Source organism: Suncus etruscus, chromosome 18 (genome assembly GCF_024139225.1).
Source record: "Suncus etruscus isolate mSunEtr1 chromosome 18, mSunEtr1.pri.cur, whole genome shotgun sequence".
In the NCBI taxonomy this organism is placed as follows: domain Eukaryota; kingdom Metazoa; phylum Chordata; class Mammalia; order Eulipotyphla; family Soricidae; genus Suncus; species Suncus etruscus.
The window spans coordinates 32,597,627-32,619,299 of NC_064865.1; the positions used below are offsets into that span (position 1 = coordinate 32,597,627).

General features: G+C 34.4%; 2 protein-coding genes across 2 annotated transcripts; one reads left to right on the top strand and one right to left on the bottom strand.

The window, feature by feature from the left end:
- Positions 1–5,432: 5,432 nt before the first annotated feature.
- On the top strand, positions 5,433–6,368 carry LOC125995765 (olfactory receptor 12D3). The gene has a single exon (XM_049764762.1). It carries the CDS (start codon positions 5,433–5,435, stop codon positions 6,366–6,368), a length of 936 nt encoding a protein of 311 aa, XP_049620719.1.
- Positions 6,369–19,963: 13,595 nt separating this feature from the next.
- On the bottom strand, positions 19,964–20,896 carry LOC125996469 (olfactory receptor 5V1-like). Its single transcript, XM_049765419.1, has one exon. It carries the CDS (start codon positions 20,894–20,896, stop codon positions 19,964–19,966), a length of 933 nt encoding a protein of 310 aa, XP_049621376.1.
- Between the last annotated feature and the right edge of the window lie 777 nt (positions 20,897–21,673).

Consider the following 21,673-nt stretch of genomic DNA (forward strand, 5'->3'; position numbering starts at 1 on the left):
TATATATCATTTTAGGTTGATTTATATGTGTTTGTGCTACAAAAATTTAAAAAATGCGAAGGAAAGAAAAAGTATGATACTACATATCATATTCAAGTTTATTTTTATAAAGTGATACACCTAGTGTTAATAAATATGATAAATTTAGCATTAGAACATTAAAATATTATTTCTTAAAGAGTGGTGTTATTAACTAGATAAATGGCAAATAGTTTTCAAACGTTAAAATGTCCTCCATTACCAACCATTTCATTTTAATATATGGTCATTTATTACAGTTGACATTTCTTGAAAAGTTGATAACAATATATTAGTTAATTTAGTAAATATAAATATAAATTATTCCAAATCTCATTTAGGTAGCAGAAATACCCTAAGCCAACAAATAGACAATTAGCATTTTTCTCTGGGCTTGCATTTGAAGTAAAAGCATGTCATGTATAGCAAGTAAAAAAATAAAGATAAGTGTTGTTCATTAAAACATTGCTGTTTTCTCACAACTGTCAGAGAAATTCACATTGAAGGTGTAAATTTTGATAGCGACATGATAGAAATATTAAAATTAGTCATGTGCATTATATAACCTAAGTTAAGTGGAGTGCTCATGCACAGCTCTTGAGGTGAAAAGTGGCAAGTAGATTCTACAACAGCATTTATTGGGAGTGTAATCAAATATTAAGGAGCTAAGTAGAAGTCAGCAGGTAGGAGATTATTGGTTACCGTTTTGACTGATCTTTTTCTCTAACTTAACTGTCTTATGCATAAGAATGGGTGGGACCAAGAGATAGTACAGCAGGTAGGTCATTTACTTTGCAGATCCAACTCAGATTTGTTCCCAGCACTTCATATGGTTCCCTGAGCACTGCCAGGAGTGATCCTTGAGTGAAGAACCAAGAATAAGCCCTGAGAACCTCTGGGTATAGCTGAAAAACAAAAATAATGAGAATATAAATTATTTTAGTACTTTAAATGAATAGTGTTGGGGACTTTTACGAACAGAAACACATCAGAACAAGTAACAAAGTGAATTTTCTATTTATATCTACTAAAAAACTAGTTTATAATTTTCCTAATGAGAGCCCTTTTCAAGTATTAATTTAAGGTTATGGTAAATTTATCAAAAATAAAAGTGAATTTAGAAGTACTCCTTTTCCGATTCTTTGAAAATCTTGCTTAAATTACTGTTCTTTTTCCTCAGCAGCTTGGCAGACTGAACAAGGAAATCTAGACCAGTTTTTCCTTTTGATGAAAATTTTTCATGACAGTCCAATTTCCTCAGGTAGCAAACTATTCACATTTTTATTTTAATTTCACTTTTAATTGTATTTTAATTCATTTTCTGTCACTTTTGATATTTTACTTAACAATTCTTCTTTTCTTAATAAGTCATTGTTGTTTTGATTTTTATCTGATAACTTTATTAAAAATATTTTTGTATGTATCAGCTTTATTGTAACTAAATTTAAAATATTTTCCAATAGCTATGTTAATTTATCATCTTATTAATATAACTTAGCTAGATGTGGATTCTTTAATTTTGTGATTTTCTAGATGTATTGCTTTCCAATAACCAAATGAAAGCATATTTTTGGCTAAATATTTTGAAATTCTGGGTTTTTTTGTGATTGAGCCTACATTAGTTTCTCACATATTTTAATATGCATTTTGGTTCAATTTAATTTAGATACCATGGTTTTCAATACTGTTTAATGGTAGTATTTTCTACATAAACCTTTCAAGCTTTACACATAACTACCAGGATGTTTATTTCTCACCAACATTTTCTCAGAACCCCCCTCAAAGTTTTTCTCTTCCCCACTCCTCTTTGTATTATGGCAAGATAAATTCTGTTTATCAGTTCACATGTTCTACTGCTTTGAGTCATTTATTACTCCTTTAGAATCTTTACTTCTTAATAACCAAATATAAAAATGCTTATTCTGTACCTGTCCCTCTCCTTCTGGCTTACTTTACTCAGCATAATACCTACATTTCCATATACATAGCAGCAAAATGAATGATTTTACCTTTAATTAGAGCTGAGTGGTATTACATTGCTTATTTGTCCATACTTTAAATATCCAGATATCTGTTGTCAGACACTGCAGTTGCTTCCAGATTTTAACTATTGTGAATAGCTCTGCAATGAACAAAAAATACAAATGTCTTTTCTGAATAGAGTTTTAGAGTCCTTGTTAGAAATGTCCAGAAGTAGAATTTCTGAGTCAAATGGAAGCTTAGTTCTTAAGTTTCTGAGGTGTGTCCATGTTGTTTTCCTTTAAAGTTGAGCCAGTCAACATTTCTATTAAAATTGGATGAGTATTTCATTTTAGGGGCTGAAGAGATAGCACAGCAGTAGGGCGTTTGCCTTGCACACAGAAGACCCAAGTCAGACGGTGGTTCTAATCACAAAATCCCATATGGTCCCTTCTGCCTGCCAGGAGCAATTTCTGACTACAGAGCCAGGAGTAACCCCTGAGTGTTTTTTGGGTCTGACCCAAAAAACAAAAATAAAAAGAATTGGATGAGTATTTTATTTTGTTACATCTACAGCAGCAGTTATTCCTGTTGCTTTTTTTGTGCTCCAGTCTTAACAGAAGTTAGCTGATGTGTTGTTTTCTTAATGCGCATTTCTCTGATGATCAATGATACAGAGCATTTTCTGATATAGCTCTTGGCCATCTGTATGCTATTTTTTAGAAACCTTTTTTTTCATATCTTCTCTTTTTGAAGGGACCTTATCTGGTAATTCTCAGGGATACTTCTGATTCTGCACTCAGAAATTAATTCCTGGCAGTGCTTGGACTACCATCTGGGATGCCAGGGTTCAAACCCAGATCAGCCACATGCAAGGCAAGTGCTCTGCCTGCTCTTTTACTAAAGCCCTGCCCTCTCTTATGTCATTTTTGAACATAAATGCTTTCTTTCCTTTTTTTTTTTTTTTTTTTTTTTGGTGGGGAGACCTCACCAGTGATGCTCAGGGGTTACTCCTGGCTATGAGCTCAGAAATTGCTCCTGACTTGGGGAACCTTATGAGATGCTGAGGGACTGAACCACAGTCTGTCCTAGGTTATCACATGCAAGACAGATGCCCTACTGCTTTAGCCACCACTCTGGCAGATCATTAAGTTTTTTTAATGTTTCTCCCATTTTATTCTGGCTTTGTAGATTACCACTTAATAAATCTGTTATGAATTTTATTTGAGATTTTATATATGTAAATCTGTTCTATAATGTTGCCATTTTCAACATTCTATCTGTGGATATAAATTTTATTACTATGATTATTTTATGTCTTTAGAGTGCTTATATGTCTGTCCATTTTGACTGAGTCTATTTGGGTAGGATTCTTTGAGTCTTTTAAATCTGAATGCATGGATTATAAACTGGAAAACTGTGATTTGACTAGAGACTCTTAGTCTAGTTCAAGTTTCTGTTCCTGTGTGATTCTGATAATCATTATATTGACTTTCTTGAGCTAATACTATAAATCTCTTATTTGATGCTAATTTATTTTTATATTTTAAATAGATTTTTTAGGTTTTTCACATCTACTGATCTTCACTTAGTTTTGTCCTCAGTTACAGTTATTATACTGCTGAAGTCTTTCATTGATTTTCCACATTAATATCTTTGTTTTAAGCACCATGGTTACAAGCATGTTTGTAGTTGGTTTTCAGTCATAAAAAGTACACCCCCTTTTACCAGTACAACCTTCCCACCACCAATGTCCCCCTCTTCATCCTCCCCCACCCCTGCATAACTTCCAGACATGAATTATATTTTTCTCACTATCAATTACTTCCATTGATTTTTTTATTTCAGTCATCAGACCTTTCAGTTCTGTAATTTCTGATTATAGTCATCACATTTTGGCCTTCAGACTTATTATAGTATTCCATCATATCTTTTGACTCATTCAACTTTCTCATTAGAGTTTATTTGAGGAATTATTTCTCTAGTTGGGATAAGTGGAGTCCACCAGACCTACTTAATGAGCGTGATAGGCATCTAAACTGCTTTCTTATTACATTCTTTGTTCTATGTAGGTGATTCTTTGCAGTTAACATTTCACCAACTTTCTGAGAAATGTAAAAGTGCCTGTAGCTCTGTTTCTTTCCTTCCATCCGTTACTTATACTAATTGTCATTTGCTGCTTTTTGATTTGCTGTTTTGCGTTCCAGCTGTTAATTACAGTTCCACTATTTTTTTATTTTGTTTTGTTTTGTTTGGGGGCTGCACCCAATGACGCTAAAGGTTACTCCTAGCTAGGCACTCAGAAATTGCTCCTGGCTTGGGGGACCATATGGGATGCTGGGGATCAAACACAGATTCATCGGTGGTCAACTGTATGCAAGGCAAACGCCCTACTGCTGTGCTATCACTCCGGCTTCCACTTCTCTAGTCATTGTTACTTTCTCTCCTCTTACTGTAATCTAGGAACTCTGATTCCTTACTAGTATCAAAGCTATATAAGTTTCTTTTCTATGGGATAGGAAGATTGGACTCTGAAAGAGTTATTATTCAATTTAAGTGACTAGGGAGAGCCAGGATTACAAGTGAATCTATGGTTTTACTTATGTATGTCTAGCTTTATGTTGCATAAGGTCTGAGATGGTGAGCTACATCAGTTTAGGAATCAGGGGTCTCAAACTTGCAACCCGTGGGCCGCAAACGGCCCTCCATACAATACTTTGTGGCCCTGCTCTAGAGGAATCTTTTTTTGTTTTGTTTTGTTTTGTTTTGTTTTGTTTTAGTTGTTTGGGTCACATCCCCCAATGTTCAATGCTTACTACTGATTTTGCACTCAAGGATCACCCCGACTTTGCCTCCTACGGCCCACAGGTAAATTGAGTTTGAGACCCCTGGACCATTTCAAATTCTGTTTGTACTTCTCACTATTCAAATTCTCAACCATACTATGACTCCACTGCCATGTTGTAATCTTGTGACACTGTGGCCAATAATGTTGTTTTTATTTTCCACTTAAACAATATTGGACATTTTGTGTCTCTTAGTTTTAGTAATGATTTACTTTGCAGAAATATAATGATGTTTTCAGTACATTTATGCATTTTAGAAAATATTCTCACTAGGTCACAAAACTTATAAACATAAACTGAACAAATAATTCCTTTGCCTGTATATATTAAATTTGCCTAACAACTAATTTTACTGAAATATCTCAGGAGTATTATGTGTAATATTTGTTTCTTTTAAGACATGTTCTTTGTGTTTTATTTATTTACAATGTGCTGCTCCTCTTAAATGAATAGATTTGATGGCTCTGAATTCATCAGATTTGCTAGTTTTCCTTATATTTATATTAAAGTATACCCCTGGTTTCTTCAAATAGTATATTTGTTTAAGTTAAATATCAGAATGACAAATCAAATCATTGCTACTGTTTATGATCTTTTTCCCCTAAAGCAATGGAGAACATCACCATAGTGCATGAATTTCTGTTACTTGGCCTGACCAGTATTCAGAAGCTTCAGCCATTCTATTTTATGGTTTTCTTAATTATTTACTTGACAAACCTGATTGGAAATGGTGTTATACTAATGATTGTTATTTTGGAACCTAAACTCCACTCTCCTATGTATTTTTTCTTGGGAAACCTTTCTTGCCTGGATATTTGCTACTCTTCAGTGACTCTGCCAAAAGTACTTTTTAACCTCCTATCTACTCATAAAACCATATCTTTTCTTGGCTGTATTACTCAGCTCCACTTTTTCCACTTTCTGGGGAGCACAGAAGCTATCTTATTGGCTATCATGGCCTTTGATCGTTTTGTTGCCATCTGCAACCCACTTCGCTATACCATCATCATAAATCCTCAAATGTGTATTCTCTTGGCAGCTATCGCCTGGATCATCAGCTTCTTTTATGCTTTGATGCATTCCACCATGACTGCACGATTGAACTTTTGCCATTCAACACAACTCAATCATTTCTTCTGCGATGTCAAACCACTCTTGGAATTGGCTTGTGGAAATACAGTACTCAATCAATGGCTTCTTTCTGTTGTCACAGGAAGTATATCCATGGGAGCTTTCTTTTTAACACTTCTTTCCTATTTTTATATTATTGGCTTTCTTCTGGTTAAGAATAAGTCCTGCAGGATACTTCAGAAAGCTCTGTCCACTTGTGCTTCGCATTTTATGGTGGTGTGTCTGTTTTATGGGCCTGTGGGCTTCACATACATTCGCCCTGCCTCCTCCACCTCTATGATGCAGGATCGGATGGTAGCTATTATATACAGTGCAGTAACACCAGTCCTTAATCCATTGATATATACTCTTAGGAATAAAGATGTAATGTTGGCATTGAAGAAACTACTTCATAGGAAATTGTTTAAATACTGACTTAACACTTTTAGAAATATTGATGTTTATTTATATCAAAACATTTACCTTCTTTGTCATTGTTTTATATAATTTATATTTTTATTTATAAATAACATCTGTAACTACATTATGCATTCTTTATGAATAATAAATATTAGCTCTACTTTTATTTATCAATCAAGTAATTGAGAACATATTCTATAATCTAATTACATATGTATAATCTATAAGAAGGTGCAGAAAACCTGAGTGAGCAAAACAAGTTTTACACTTTCATGAAACTTATGTTGTAGTATAGTACATTAAAGAAATGAATTTTAAGTGAACATGTAATGATAATTAAGTGTAATGTAAAATGAAAAGACAAGATATATAGAAAAAGATGAAAAAAATTTTATCTCTTTGTCCTTGGTGGCATATAATTATAGAATGCCTGTAATTTTTGTAGTGTTTCTTTGTTGTTAATTTTTTATTATTTTATGAGCCAATTGAGTTTTATCATACATCCATAAATAGATTTCCTTGATTTATTTTAAACTTAAAATGAATTTCAAATATTTCAAATATTAATATAGAATATCTGATACTTATTTAAATTAATAAGCAACACAAATGAAGTTTTTATTTAGTACATGAATTTAGAAATTTGTTATGGTTTGATATTAACATTATTGATAGCCATAAAAGAATGTATGATCATTAATATGTAGATATATACATAAGTATATATAAAGTATTTGAATCTATATGCACATCAATACATACAAGAAAACTAATTCTAGTTAATTCAAGTTAACCAGATTTTGTCTTCCACCACCTCAGAACATGCACAATAGTTCCTGAGTAGAGAAGTTATGGTGGTTTCCAATAAAGGAAACCAAATATAGTACTATACAAATAGACTCTTACCAAGGCCAATCTAGTAACTAACAATTTCTACTAGTGAATATCAGATGTTGGAGCAGTAGACTACATGTATGGTACCAATTAAGGATGCAAATCATTCACTATGCAAGAAATTGATTATAGTATACTACTTCCAATGGTGTTTCTGTCAACATAATTTTTTCATGAATTCAAGAAGGTCTGATTTATTACTAAGAGAAAAACATGTAACAGCATGCCCCAAGAAATCCAATTAAAGCCAAATAAAGTGATGGACATAATGCATCATTTGGGTTCTGTGACTCAAAAACGTCGATTTAACTCCAGGTTAACAGGCCAGAAAAAACACAAGTAAGAGAAGTAGGATTCCAATGACTCAGTGCCAAGAAACTGAGACAGATTGAGTAATAGGTCCTCTTTATGATTCAGAAACACCAATTTAAACCCACGTCAGAGCCCCAAAAATACCTCAAGAAATGGGAGTGACCTGCCATCCAAATGGTCCTAAAATCTGAGGCAGAGCATCACCTCTAAGTGATTCAGAAGCACCATTTACACACAGGTCAGCATACCCAGAAAGTGCAATGAAAGGGAGAGAACTTACTACCACCCAGCGAGGCTCCACTCAGGCTCATGGTTCTGATATTCCCACCATGCTTAAAGAGGAAAGATGGCAGCCATGAAGACTCAAACAATATAATCCTCTCTGATAAAAACTTTAGGGAAAAAATGGTGATGTTCAAGGAACTTAAAGAAAAATGGAATGGACAGACAATAAAACAAAAGATTAGATAAGAACAGAAATTAAAAAAAAACATCAAACAAATGACAAAACTAAAATCTTTGTGGGCAAAATGAAAACCTCACTGGAAAAATTTGATAGCAGAGTAACATCTGTTGGGGAAAGATCAGTAAGCTCAAAGATGAAATGCATATAACCTCCAGGCAATAGCAGAATGTAGAAAAATATCTAAAAATAAATGAACAACTAATAAATTGAAGAGAAGTAACATAAAAATCATTGGGTCCAAGAGGGTCAGGAAGATAAACTTTATGAAGAAGCAATTAGGATATCATTGCTGTAAAGTTACCAGAACTGAAGATCATATGCAACCACATCCTGGAAGCCCAAGGGTACCAGATAAAAGAAGCCAAAATAAAAACACTCTATGACACATTCTTAATCAGAATAATGCAAACTATATAAAGAATACTTAAAGTAGCAAGAGCAAAGAAGGAAATCACAAATACAAAAGTGTCCATAAAAATTACAAAAGATTTACTGAGGAAGGTCATCCTAACCCAAAAGCAGTGACGTGACATAGTGAAATAAATTAATAAAATTAGAACCTAATCCTGAGTACCTAGCCAAAGCCTCATTAAGATGTGAAGGATTGATACACAGATTCACAAATAAACAATAGCTCAAAAACGCAAAACCAACTTAAAAGAATAGAATGGAGGATGCCGGAGTGTTGTCGTAAGCTATAAGGCATTTGCCTTGTGTGTGCTAGGTTAGGAAGTTCTGTGGTTCGATCCCCTGTGTGTTCCATATGGTCCCCAAGCCAGAGGCGATTTCTGAGCGCATAGCCAGGAGTAATCCCTGAGCATCCCCGGCATGGCCAAACAAACAAACAAAGAAAAGAATGGACTACTTGAAGTAAAGACAAACCTCATAAACATCAACCTTCTACAGAAAAACAGCACAAAATTCCATGACAATAATCTTTCAATGTCATCATATAAATGAAGCAGTTAATAGACAAGTGCTATATGATTTAAAAATTGAATATATGTCTGTTCTTCCTCTGATACATTTCACTCAGCAAAATACTCTCCATAGAATTATCACACTCAATGTGATATTTTTTAAAAAATACCATAGAATGGGAATAATACCCAAAAGATGATTTTAAAAAAAAGTGGTAAAAACTGCAGCGAAGACCAGAAAAGACCCATAATGACAATATACAGTGGAAACGATCGCTCTGAACAAGTACTGGGAGCTGAAAGGAAGAAAAGTAATACACATTATACTATTTCAAAAAAATGTCCACCATTGTGGAAATTTCAGTTTTAAGGGAAGGAAGGAAGGAAGAGTTAATTGTGAAATTGGTGGTGAGAAATGATCACAGGTAAAAGGGTGCTTGTTGCAACACTGTAAAACTGAAACTAAGCTATTGTATTAAACTCAAATAGTTAACTATGCATCTCAACAGTACTTTAGTTTTTAAAAATTTAATTGAATCAAAATTTCTGTTGACTGCAGAAAAATAATGTGCACAAGTGAGAGCCACATTGACTCAAAATCATAGGTTTGAAGTCAATTCTTTGATAAACACCTGCTTCAAAAGGGTTGAAGTGGCCATACTAATATTATACAATATAGAATTCAAGTTCAAAAAGATTATAAGATATAAAGAGGGTCATATCTAAATAACAAATTATATGTACATCAAGAAAAACATCACACTCTAAATATATATGCAACTAAGGAAGGACCAGAAAAGTACTTAAAGCCACTGAGACTGGAATTGAAGAAATATGGCAGACTTTGGCAGTGTCAAAGACAAAGAGCTGGGGGAGTATGGCTGTTCCACTCCATTTTGGCAGCATGTTCCTCCTACTTAAGGAACGCCAGCACAGGACATACAAAACATCACACTACAACTGTAACAATGGAAACAACATGGGTCTCCACCATGCTTAGGGAATAAGGCTGGTAGCTCTGATGACCCGAAACGTACCACATACCTATTTAGCCTCTCAGATAACAACTTTAGAGAAGAAATATAGAGACTATTCACAGAACTCAAAGAAAGCATGATGAAAATTAGCAGTAGTAATTTGATAAATCAACAATATTCTTTTATCTCTTGATGATCAAACTAAAACTCATCAGGTAATTATTGTAAAAAAAGGGGGGGAGAAGAGATGGTTATCTATAAGATATGTGTGTATATAAACATATATCTTTTGTTTTTACTCACAAAGCCAAGTATACATATTTCTACAATGCACAATTCTCCTAAAATGGAGCATTCTCCAAGATAGGTCACATACTGAGTCACAAAACATACCTCCAAAAATTAAAGGGGATAGAAATTATATTCATTTTTTCTCAGACCATGATGCAATAAAAATAAAAGTTAATTGCAAAGCATATTGAAGAAATAACTCGAACATTAGGAAATTAAACTCACTAATGAACAGTCAGTGGGCCATAGAGGAAATCAAATGATTCAAGAAAACAAAGGCAAATTAAAACACAAGCTATCAGAATTTGTGGGTCACTGCAAAGGCAATATTGACAGAAAATTTTATAACTTTGAACTCATTCATTAGGAAGGAACAAAGGGACCAAATAAATAACTTGACTACCCAGTGTAAGAAATTGCAAAATGAATGATGAAATATGCTGAGAGGAGGAAGAAAATAATAAAATTTAGAGCAAAAATTAATGAAGTAACCCCACCACCAAAAACCACAGTGACCAAAAAAGCCAAGAACTGTTTCTTAGAAAAAGACAAGATTAATAAGTCACTAGCAAGACAAAAAAAAAAAAAATAGGTAAAGAAAGAATACTAGCAAACTAAATCAGAAATTAATGGGGGATGAAATCATGAAAGACACCACAGAAAATCAAAGATTCATCAGATTTAACTTTTTTAAATATAATTTTTATTTTAATCATAGTGGCTTACATATCGTTGACAATAATATTTTAGGTACATATTAACATAAAACCAGAGGAATTCCCATCACCGAATTGTCCTCCCTCCACCTCCGTTCCTGTCCCTCTTCCCATATCCTCTTCCCTTACCCCAGGGCTGCTAGAATAAGTGGTCCCCTCTGTGCCTAGCTTACTACTTAGTGGTCTTACACCTATTTGGTCTTGGTACCTCCCTTATTCCCCCCACCCAATTGGGAGGTGGGACTAGATAGTTCAAGTTATGTGGTTTTATTTGAAGAAGAGAAAAGTAATAACCTGGAGGAAAAAATAAAGAAAAAAAGAATCAGATACTCTGGATATGGACCGAGTCCTTCTAGAGGTTTTCATCCTTGGTTTGAAAGACGAAGAGGGAAAAGAAGGTGAAACACCACAACAGTACATAAAGAATTGTCAAATAAAACATCCAGTGAGCATTCCAAAAAACAAACAAACAAACAAAACAAAACAAAAAAAGGGTAAGCACCATATAAAAGCCATGGTATTAAGATTTAAAAAAATGTGGCAGAGCATATAAGAAAAGAAAAGAAGAAAATAAATAAATAAATAAATAAATATAAATGGAGGCATCCACTTCAATAGCCAAACCACAACAATGAAATCAACAAAAAATTGACAAGTAAATAATAATAAAGCACAGACCACACCACAGATACTGTACTTGTGGTCTGTCATCCTTACCTGGAATAACACCAGCAATACACAAGGACACCATATTTTTTGTATAGGCACAGTAAATAAGGGGAAATCATGGACTCAGACACAGATCTTATCTTCTAGGATAAGAACTCACACTTTTTATACAAGGGTGCCTCCCATCCTGTACGTATGTCATGTGGATACAACTCAGTCTCCACGAGATTGGACAGTGTTAGTTCATTCTCAAATCCCAGATCCCAGACGTAAAACTGAAACAAACCCATGGAACAACACCAGGAACTAAGCTGTGTTGGGAGATATACTTGTGCCAGTGTTAATATGACAACGAGGACAGCGAGGAAATGACCTAAGACCAGGAGGTCCTATCACATCACCTAACACTAAGTGGAAATCAGAAAAAGTATCGTCCTTTAAACTATGAAAACTATGAAAAATCAGAGCACTAACTACAGAAAACTGACTTTGACAACTGTGACTGAACAGAACGTACCTTGAGACCATTAAGGAAAACCCTACCCTAGGCTATAGCCCAGGTCTTTTACAAAAATCAAGACTTCTTAGTATAGAGGCCCAATTCTGACAACAGAGACTGAGCAGAACCATTGGAACCATAATTTCCTAGACTTTAGCTTAGGGAATGAGCAAAAACATGGAGCACATGATACAGAAAACTGAACACACCAACAATGGTGGAACAGTACCTCTAGAACCTTAAAGACTCTATCCTAGGCCCTGTCCTAGGACCTGCGTAAATACCAAGATTGCTAGCTATAGTGGCCTTATTTTCTCATCCACAACAGAAAAGAAAGATTCCTGACACCACAAAAAAAAAAAAAAAAAAACAATCCTGGGATAATTATGGCATATGGAGCCAGTGGTTGTTCCTATGACAATATGCTTCAAGAGTGGAGAAACCCTGAATCTCTTAGGCCATGGGAATTTCCTTCCTTCCCCAATACTTGCTGTGCCTATACAAAAAAAAAAAAAAAAAAAAAAAGGTGGGGTAACACAAACCCTGCCACTGCAGCACTTTTTCTGGTGTTGTTTTGTTTTATTTTTTGTTTGTCTTTTGATATTATTTTCCTTCTCCTTTTTCTTTTTACTTTTTTTTCTTTTTTTTCTTTTTCTTTCTTTTTTTTTTTTTTTAGTAGTTGATACCAAATTTTTTCTCCTCTTTTCCTTAACCTTTTTACCTCCAACAGAATAGCATAATTTGAATCATTCAGCCTCATAAATTGAGGGGGGAAAAAGAATGATACCAGGACCAGTCATATGAACATGTAGTGTAAATAAAGAAAATGACCAGACTGGAACACCAAACAGAATAGATACCCAACCTATAACAAGCTGTAAGGCGGCGACCATTTGCAGTAGGATTCTGGGGGGTAAAGGAGGGAGATGTGGGAGACACGCTGGGAACAAGAGTGGAGGGAGGATAACATTGGTGGTGGGAATGCCCTTCATTCATTGTCACTATGTATTGTAAATAATTCTATGTAAATGAACTTCAGTCACAATAAAAAAAAATTGTTTTGTGCTTTTTTTTTCCCCCTCCTGCAAATGCACAGTAAATATTGGGGTCATTTGAAAAGGAATTTTCTTTCATCAGAGATAACTTTAAGAGAACTCATTTCACAAAATTAAAGAAAATAGAAGAAATGTTAAATTTTTGGACACCAATAACCTCCCAAGTTTGAATCAAGATGATTGAATCAAGATGATTGAATCAAAATGATAGCAGACCTATTACTATTGAGGGAACTGAAATGGTAATAAAAAGCTTTCCCAAAAACAAAATCCCAACTGTCTGCAGAAATCAATTGTCAGCAGTCTGAGATGGTCTTTGTGTTGTGCTAAGTGTTGAAGTGTTAGCAGTTACAAATTCACAAGTGTAGCTAACATCTAAAGAGAAAAGTAGTGCTTTCAATGTTACAGCTTATGTTTATATGACAATAAAGAAAAAGGAAGAGGGAAAAACATCCCCTATCTAGATGTATTCACTGGTAAAGTTTTTCAAAACTTTAAAGAGGTAATACTAACAAATCCTTTCAGGTGCTTAAGAAAATCTTGTTTTCTTCTATAAAGCAAACATAATCCTGACACTAAAATTAAACAGAGATGACACACAAAAAGAGAATTAAGGGGCCAATATTCTTCATGAACAAAGATTCTCAACAAAATACTAAAGGTAGAGCTCTTGCTTTGCCTGTGGCTGACCTGGTTCAATCCCTGACATCATAAGGGTCCCCAGAGTCTGTCAGGAGTAATTTCTGAGCATAGACACAGAAATAACCCCTGAAATTCTCTGGGTGTCTCCACAATACAAAAACAAAACAAAAAATATATATATAAAGAAAATGGCAAAACACTACTTCAGTTTTGTGACTGTTTATCTCATAGTAATTTAATTTAAAAATTATAAAAAAAATAAAGACTACAAAATGTACTTCAATATATAAGAGGACACAAGAAAATAGAATCACATACCCTGCTCATGGATTGTGAGGATCACTACCTATGTAATGGAAATTCTCTCCCAAAGCATTGTACAGATTCCATTCAGTCCCTACAATAATACCAATTATATTTTTCAATAAAATATATTAAACACTTCTGAAATTCAAAATTAGCAACAACATTCTCTGAATCCTAAAGCAATCCTTAGAAAAAAAGATCATAGGTATCACTGCCCACAACTTAAAACTTTACTATATATAGGTGGTAATTAAAATAGCATCATAATGGAATAAGATGAGACCTTCAGATTAATGAAGTATATTGAATATCCTGGGACATACTTTTAGGTATGTAACCAATTAGGTTTTGACAGCTAAGCAAGAAACAGAAAGGGGATTAAGTGAAGCTTATTCAACAAGTGGTGTTGGAAAAACTGGTTAGGTAAATTCAAAACAAATGAACTCAGGGGCCAGGAAGGTGGCGCTAGAGGTAAGGTGTCTGCCTTGCAAGCGCTAGCGTAGAAGGGACCGCAGTTCGATCCCCCAGCGTCCCATATGGTCCCCCCAAGCCAGGAGCGATTTCTGAGCACATAGCCAGTAGTAACCCCTGAGCATTAACCCCTGAGCATCAAACGAGTGTGGCCCAAAAACCAAAAAAAAAAAAAAAAAATGAACTCAGACCTCTTTTTAATGTTGTACACAGAGTCAAATCTACATAAATTAAAACCTTGATATCAGACCTAAAACAATTCGGTAAACAATTCAAAACTTAGGCAGAAATCTCTAAAATTTTTAAGCTAAAACTATCTTCAAAGATACTTCAAAAGATCTTCAAATATCACTGACAAAGCAAATAAAAGCAAAGATAAACAAATGGGACTACATTAAATTAAGAAGCTTCTTCACTTCAAAGGAAATGATGACAAGGAATAAAAACTGCACATGGAAACAGAAAAAGTATGTACTCAATGAGGATCCCATAAGGGTTTAATATCAAAGATATATGCCACTGGTTGAACTACACAAGAAGTAATCATCAACCACTATTAAATTATGGGGAGAACAAATAAACAGAATATGCCTACAGGAAGAAATACCAATAGCCAAATGAAAAAATACTCCACATCATTAGTCATCAGGAAGAGGCTAGTTAAACAACAATGAAATATCATCACACACCACAGTAACTATGATATCAAATACTATCAAAAAAGTATGGTATCAAAAAGAAACTATCAAAAAGAACAAGAATAACCAGTGTTGTCCCATTTGTAGGCAGAAAAGAATTTTAATTTGCTGTTGGTGGGAATGTCAACTGGTCCAGACTTTTGGAAAACAATATATTTATCAAAACACTAGAAATTGAGCTTTCTTTCAATCCAGTAATACCGCTCCTGAAAATATACTAAAGACCTCCATAACAAAAGTTGAAAACTCATGTGTTCATTGCAGCACAATTCACAATAACCAGAATAAGGAAATAATCCATATGATCAAAAACAGATGAGTAGAAAAGAAATTATGGTACATCTAACACAAAGAAATACTATGCAAGTGCTGGGAAGATGCAATAATGTAACTTGTGAATACATAGATGAATATGGAGATTATCAGGTTGAATGAAATATGGATAGAGGAATAGACATCAATTGATCAGACTCATTTGGGGATGTAAAAAACTTAGTATCTTAATGATACCTGGAAACAATAAAGACAAGTGCCAGGTGGACTGATGCACAATAGGAAGCTTCCATAATGAGGAGGGAGTACAGTTATGACAGAGAAGGGACAAATTATGAAAATGATAATTGGAAGTTATTACTTTGGTCAAGAAGTGGGAGCTTAAAGGGCATAAAATGATATGATGATACCTCTTTAGTAACAGTTGCAAACAATAGTGCCTAAAGGAAAAAGAAATGAACAGACCCTTCACAAAGGAAGACAAGTAGATAGCCAATAGGCACCTCAAAAGATTATTCACTTATCATTAGAGAAATCTAAATCAAGACAACAATGAGATATCATTGCCTACCAGTGAGAACAGCACATATAAAAGAAACTATCTGAGCTGGCAAAAAAAGTGATGAAAAAGGTTCTCTTTTTCTATTGCTGGTGGGAATGTTGTCTGTTTCCACAACTGTGTAAACCACTAATGAAGAATATTCAGAAAACTTAAAATTGGGGCCTTGCAAGCATTAGCCAAGGAAGGACTGCGGTTTGGTCTCCCAGCGTCCCATATGGTCCCCCCAAGCCAGGAGCAATTTCTGAGCGCTTAGCCAGGAGTACCCCTTGAGCATCAAACAGGTGTGGCCCAAAAACCAAAAAAACAAAAAAGAAAGAAAGAAAGAAGAAAACTTAAAATTGAGATTCTATCTGACCCAGAAATATTTATATCCAGTATTTAAATTTTTTCATTTAAAAGGTCAGATGAGCACCATTATTCATAGCTTCAATGAGTATAACAGCAAACATATGAAATCAACTTAGATGGCATCAAGGATGCCATCTCTAAGTAATTATAAAAATTATTAAATTTGGGGCCGGGCGGTGGCGCTAGAGGTAAGGTGCCTGCCTTGCCTGCGCTAGCCTTGGACAGACCGCGGTTCGATCCCCCGGCATCCCATATGGTCCCCCAAGCCAGGAGTGACTTCTGAGCTCATAGCCAGGAGTAACCCCTGAGCGTCACCGGGTGTGGCCCAAAAACCAAAAAAAAAAAAAAAATTATTAAATTTGGGGCCGGCGAGGTGGCGCTAGAGGTAAGGTGTCTGCCTTGCAAGCGCTAGCCAAGGAAAGGACCATGGTTCGATCCCCCGGCGTCCCATATGGTCCCCCCAAGCCAGGGGCAATTTCTGAGCGTGTAGCCAGGACTAACCCCTGAGCATCAAAAAGGGTGTGGCCCGAAAAACCAAAAAAAAAAAAATTATTAAATTTGCTGCAACTTGGTTGGAATTGGATGATATATGGTAAGTGAAGTAAGCTAGAAAAAGAAAGACTAACACAGGTTTATCTCACTTATCTGTGGAATATAATATAGTTGTATGATGTAATGTAATGTATCAAAGATGGGATACCTAGACAACAGTTTTGGCCCCAATACCTAGAGGGGAAATGGACAAAAAAGAAAAGAGGTGTGGTCCCAATGGGAGCATAAGCATGCTATGGATGGAGTTTGCACTTAAAAAAGAGTCGTTTTGAATTGAACTGAGGTGTGTGAGCTCAGCAAAGAGCAGCCTATCCATTTCACTGTGCAAGCATGCATTTATGGTAGTCTGGAGCCCTACAAAAAACACAAATTGAAAAAAAACAGCTCCACACTACAAATGTCATAATGTTAAATCTGTTCAAAAACTCAAAAAAAAAAAATAAAACCCATGAACAGACAGGCCATATAACTCAAGAGAATATTAAAGTAGAAATGAGAAAACTTCAAAGAGAATATTAAAGTAGAAATGAGAAAACTTCAAACAGAAATATCAGGGCTGAAAAACATGTAGGTGAAATGAAAACCTCAGTAAAAAAGCCTAATGAGCAGAATGACAGCTGCTGACGACAGAATTAGTGAACTGGAAGATGAGCTGCATAACATTTCATTCTGCAGAAGAAACTGAAGAGAGTCCTAAAAAAACAGAATATGGAAAATAACCTCAAAATAAGCAGACAATAATAGACATTTAGGACAAATTTGAAAGAAACAACATAAGAACACTGGCGCCCAGAGGCACAGGAAAAAAAAAAAAAACCTTTGAAGAAATATCAAAGACATCATTGCTGAGAAAATCGAGAGCTACAGATTGCTTGCACCCATATCTTGGAAGCCCAAAGAGTACCAGCTAAAATAAATTCAAATAATATCATCCCAAAGTACATCCTATTCATGATGATGAAAACCATATTTAGAGATAGAATACCGAAACAAGATGAAAAAGGAACATTACATACAAATAAGCAAATTTAAGATTGATAACAGATTTATCACAGACAACTCTCCAGGCCCTTAGGAAGTGGTAGGATATAGTGAAAAAAATTAACAAAATAAAAGCCTCACCAAGAATACTTCTCACCCAGCCAGAATTTCATTTAGGTTTGAAGGAAGGATACAAGGATAAACAATAGCTCTGAAATTTCACGGACTCAAAACCAACCTTAAAAGAACTGAAAAGTCTACTTTAAGGCAAGGCAGACCCCACAAACACAACAAACTTTTAAAAGAGAGGAAATAAAATCCTATGACAATTATTTCTCTCAACATTAATGGACTAAATGCACTGATTAAGAGACAAAGTGGAAAAATAGATCAGAAAGTTGAATCCAACAATTTGCTGCCTAAAAGAAACACATTTGAGTTTTCATTGTCTTGAGGGAAGAAAGACTCTATGCAGATAGTATCCCTCATCTACAAATCTTTTCCTTTTTATCCTTAAATTTGATATTATTACATTGTGTGTTAATTGATTTTCTTTGTATCTAAGATATTTCTTATCTTTCAAATAATCTCTTCTCTTCCTTTTTATATATTTATTTTGTAGCCTTGTCCATTTATTTTGGTTTCATTTATATTCCATAGAAAGTATCAATATATTTAGAGCAATAATTTAAGGCTTTTGCTTTTAATACATCTACTTTCTATATAATTTTATAAATGTAGTTATTACAAAACAAAAAATTCACATTATGTATTATTTTTATGTTTATTTTTCTGAGTCTGCATTCTAAGTGGTTTTAAATTATTTCCTTAATGTGAGAAAACTTATACAATATGTATGTTATACAAATGTATTACTAGAAAAAATATTTATGATATAGATTTTGTACATAAAATAATGTACACATTTAACTAATGTATGATTAAGGAACTATTGCTACCTTCTACTCAATATGAAGATAAATTTCTGTTTACCCATATATCAAGTTAAAAATGAAAAGTTAATTACTAAAAGGTCTGAAGAAAATATCAGTTCATCATAATTTACATAGATATCTCATATTAGTATACAAAGTAAACTTAGTTTGATTGTGGTAATACTCTACTAAAAATTATAAATAAAAAGCATGGCAAAATATAGAGAGAGAATAAGTACATATGAAGAATATTTCTTTTTTTTTTTTACAATTTATTTACGCTTCATTTTTTCACTCTAGATTGTTTTTATTAAAAGGTAGTATTTGGGGGGACACAACCAGTGACACTCAGGGTTTACTCCTGGCTCTGTGCTCAGAAATTGCTCCTGGCTTAAGGAAACAGATGGGACTCTGGGGGATCAAACTGCAGTCTGTCCTGGGTAAGCCGCGTGCAAGGCAAATGCCCTATTGCTGCCCCATCACTCTGGTCCCTAAAAGGTAGTATTTTTTTAAATAATAATTTTTAGTTTGACCAAAGTGGATTACAAATCTTTCAGAGTAATATTTTAGGTACATATTGACATTGAATCAGGGGAATTCCCACCACCAGAGTTGTCCTCCCTCCACCTCTGTTCCCACCATGCGTCCCCTATCCCCCTCCCTTACCCCTCGGGCTGCTAGTATAAATGGTCCCCTCCTTGTATATCTTGTTGTAGATTGTGCATTGATTCATAAATATAGAAATGAAGGAAAGTAACAATTTTTATCTATCAAATATGTTTGGCATGAAATAGAGGCACTATCTTGAATTGTAATTCAAAATGTAAAGTATCAATAAGAGAAAACTATCAAAATATCAATAATTTGCACATAGATAGAAAATGTACAAAAACATATTTATTATTGAATGTGTCAATTGTCGAATATCTATCCCATCATTACAATTTATATTCTAGAAATAACTGACTGGTTAAGAAAGCTAACATTCTAATATATAATCACTAACCACAAATACGTAAAAGTTACATATACAAAGGCAAAAGCTATGGCTTCCATTTTCTTCTCATAGCTTTCACAGCTTCTTTAATGTCTTTATTTCTTAATGTGTAAATAATAGGGTTAAGCATGGGAGTAATGACACTATACAAGACTGAGATTAGCCTGTCTTTCTCTAGTGAATAAGTTGAGATTGGTTTTACATATGTGAAAATTGAGCTGCCGTAATAAAGGAGGACAATAATGAGATGGGAAGCACATGTAGAAAAGGCTTTGTGTCTACCCTCTTTGGAATGAATCCTTAAAATGGTGGATATTATGTAAAGGTAGGAAAGGATAATACACAGGAAAGGAGTCCAACCAATGAAAACTCCAACAGAGAGCAATGCTACTTCATTGACTAGAGTGTCTCCACAAGACAAAATCAGTAAAGGAGGTATATCACAAAAGAAATAATTAATCTGATTGTTACCACAGAATGGCAAACGAAATGTCAGAACTGTGTGCAACACTGCATTGAGGAAACCACTTATCCAGCATGAGGTTGCTAACTTCTTACATAGGACCTTGTTCATAATAACTGAATACCTTAAAGGTTTACAGATTGCTACATAGCGATCATATGCCATAGCCGCCAAAAGGAGACATTCTGATCCTACAAAAGAAATGAATATAAAAAGTTGAGTTACACATCCCTCATAGGAAATGCTTTTGTTCTCAGATAAAAGATGTACCATCATCTGGGGAACAATTGTTGTAGTGTATCCAATGTCAAGAAAGGCCAAATTTCCTAAAAAATAATACATGGGTGTATGTAGATGTGTATCAATTATAGTCACCAAGATAATAAATATATTTCCTCCCAAAGTACAGATGTAAGTCAGAAGGAAGATTGTAAGTAGCAAATATTGCAATTCATTTAGATCAGAGAATCCCAAAATTATGAATTCAGTAAGAATTGTTTGATTCTTTTCATCCATGGTGTTGACTGATTTTCTTTTGGGTAGAGGCAAAGAGATACACAGATAACAGTAGTCATATAGAACAGTAGCAATGGTCTGAAAAATAAGAAAAGAATTATAAACAAAATTCACAATAACTCAGATCTTGTAACATATTATTAATATTATCTTAGATTACCAACCAGAGGAACAGATCTCTTCATAAAGCATGTTTTTATGAATTGTTGATACCAATTGCTGATTATAGACTTTTATATATCCAATGTTTCCATTATAAATAAAGTCTCCGAAATATGCAGCAAGGTTTAAATTTGAAATAAAATCACAAAAGATGGATCCATAATGTTAATAATCACTTGCTCTTCCACACTTTCTTCAAGATATATGAATATATTGCAGAATATGGTTGGTATAAAAAATGGCTTACTTACACTTTTTATAGCTATTTCTACTTCTGATTTTATACTTTTAAACTGATAAACATTAAATTGTCATCTTTTATAGGACAAAAAGTGATAGGTCTAATTTTTTGTTAGGAGAACCAAAAGTGCCCACTAATATCCTTTTTGTTTTTTTTTTTTTTGTTTTTGTTTTCTTTTTGGTTTTTGGGCCACACCCGGCGATGCTCAGGGGTTACTCCTGGCTGTCTGCTCAGAAATAGCTCCTGGCAGGCACGGGGAACCATATAGGACACCGGGATTCGAACCAACCACCTTTGGTCCTGGATCGGCTGCTTGCAAGGCAAACGCCGCTGTGCTATCTCTCCGGGCCCCCCACTAATATCCTTAAATGTCA

Bases quoted from the DNA above. Each gene is read 5' to 3' on its own strand.
- LOC125995765 (XM_049764762.1), top strand. From the start codon at position 5,433: ATGGAGAACATCACCATAGTGCATGAATTTCTGTTACTTGGCCTGACC.
- LOC125996469 (XM_049765419.1), bottom strand. From the start codon at position 20,896: ATGGATGAAAAGAATCAAACAATTCTTACTGAATTCATAATTTTGGGA.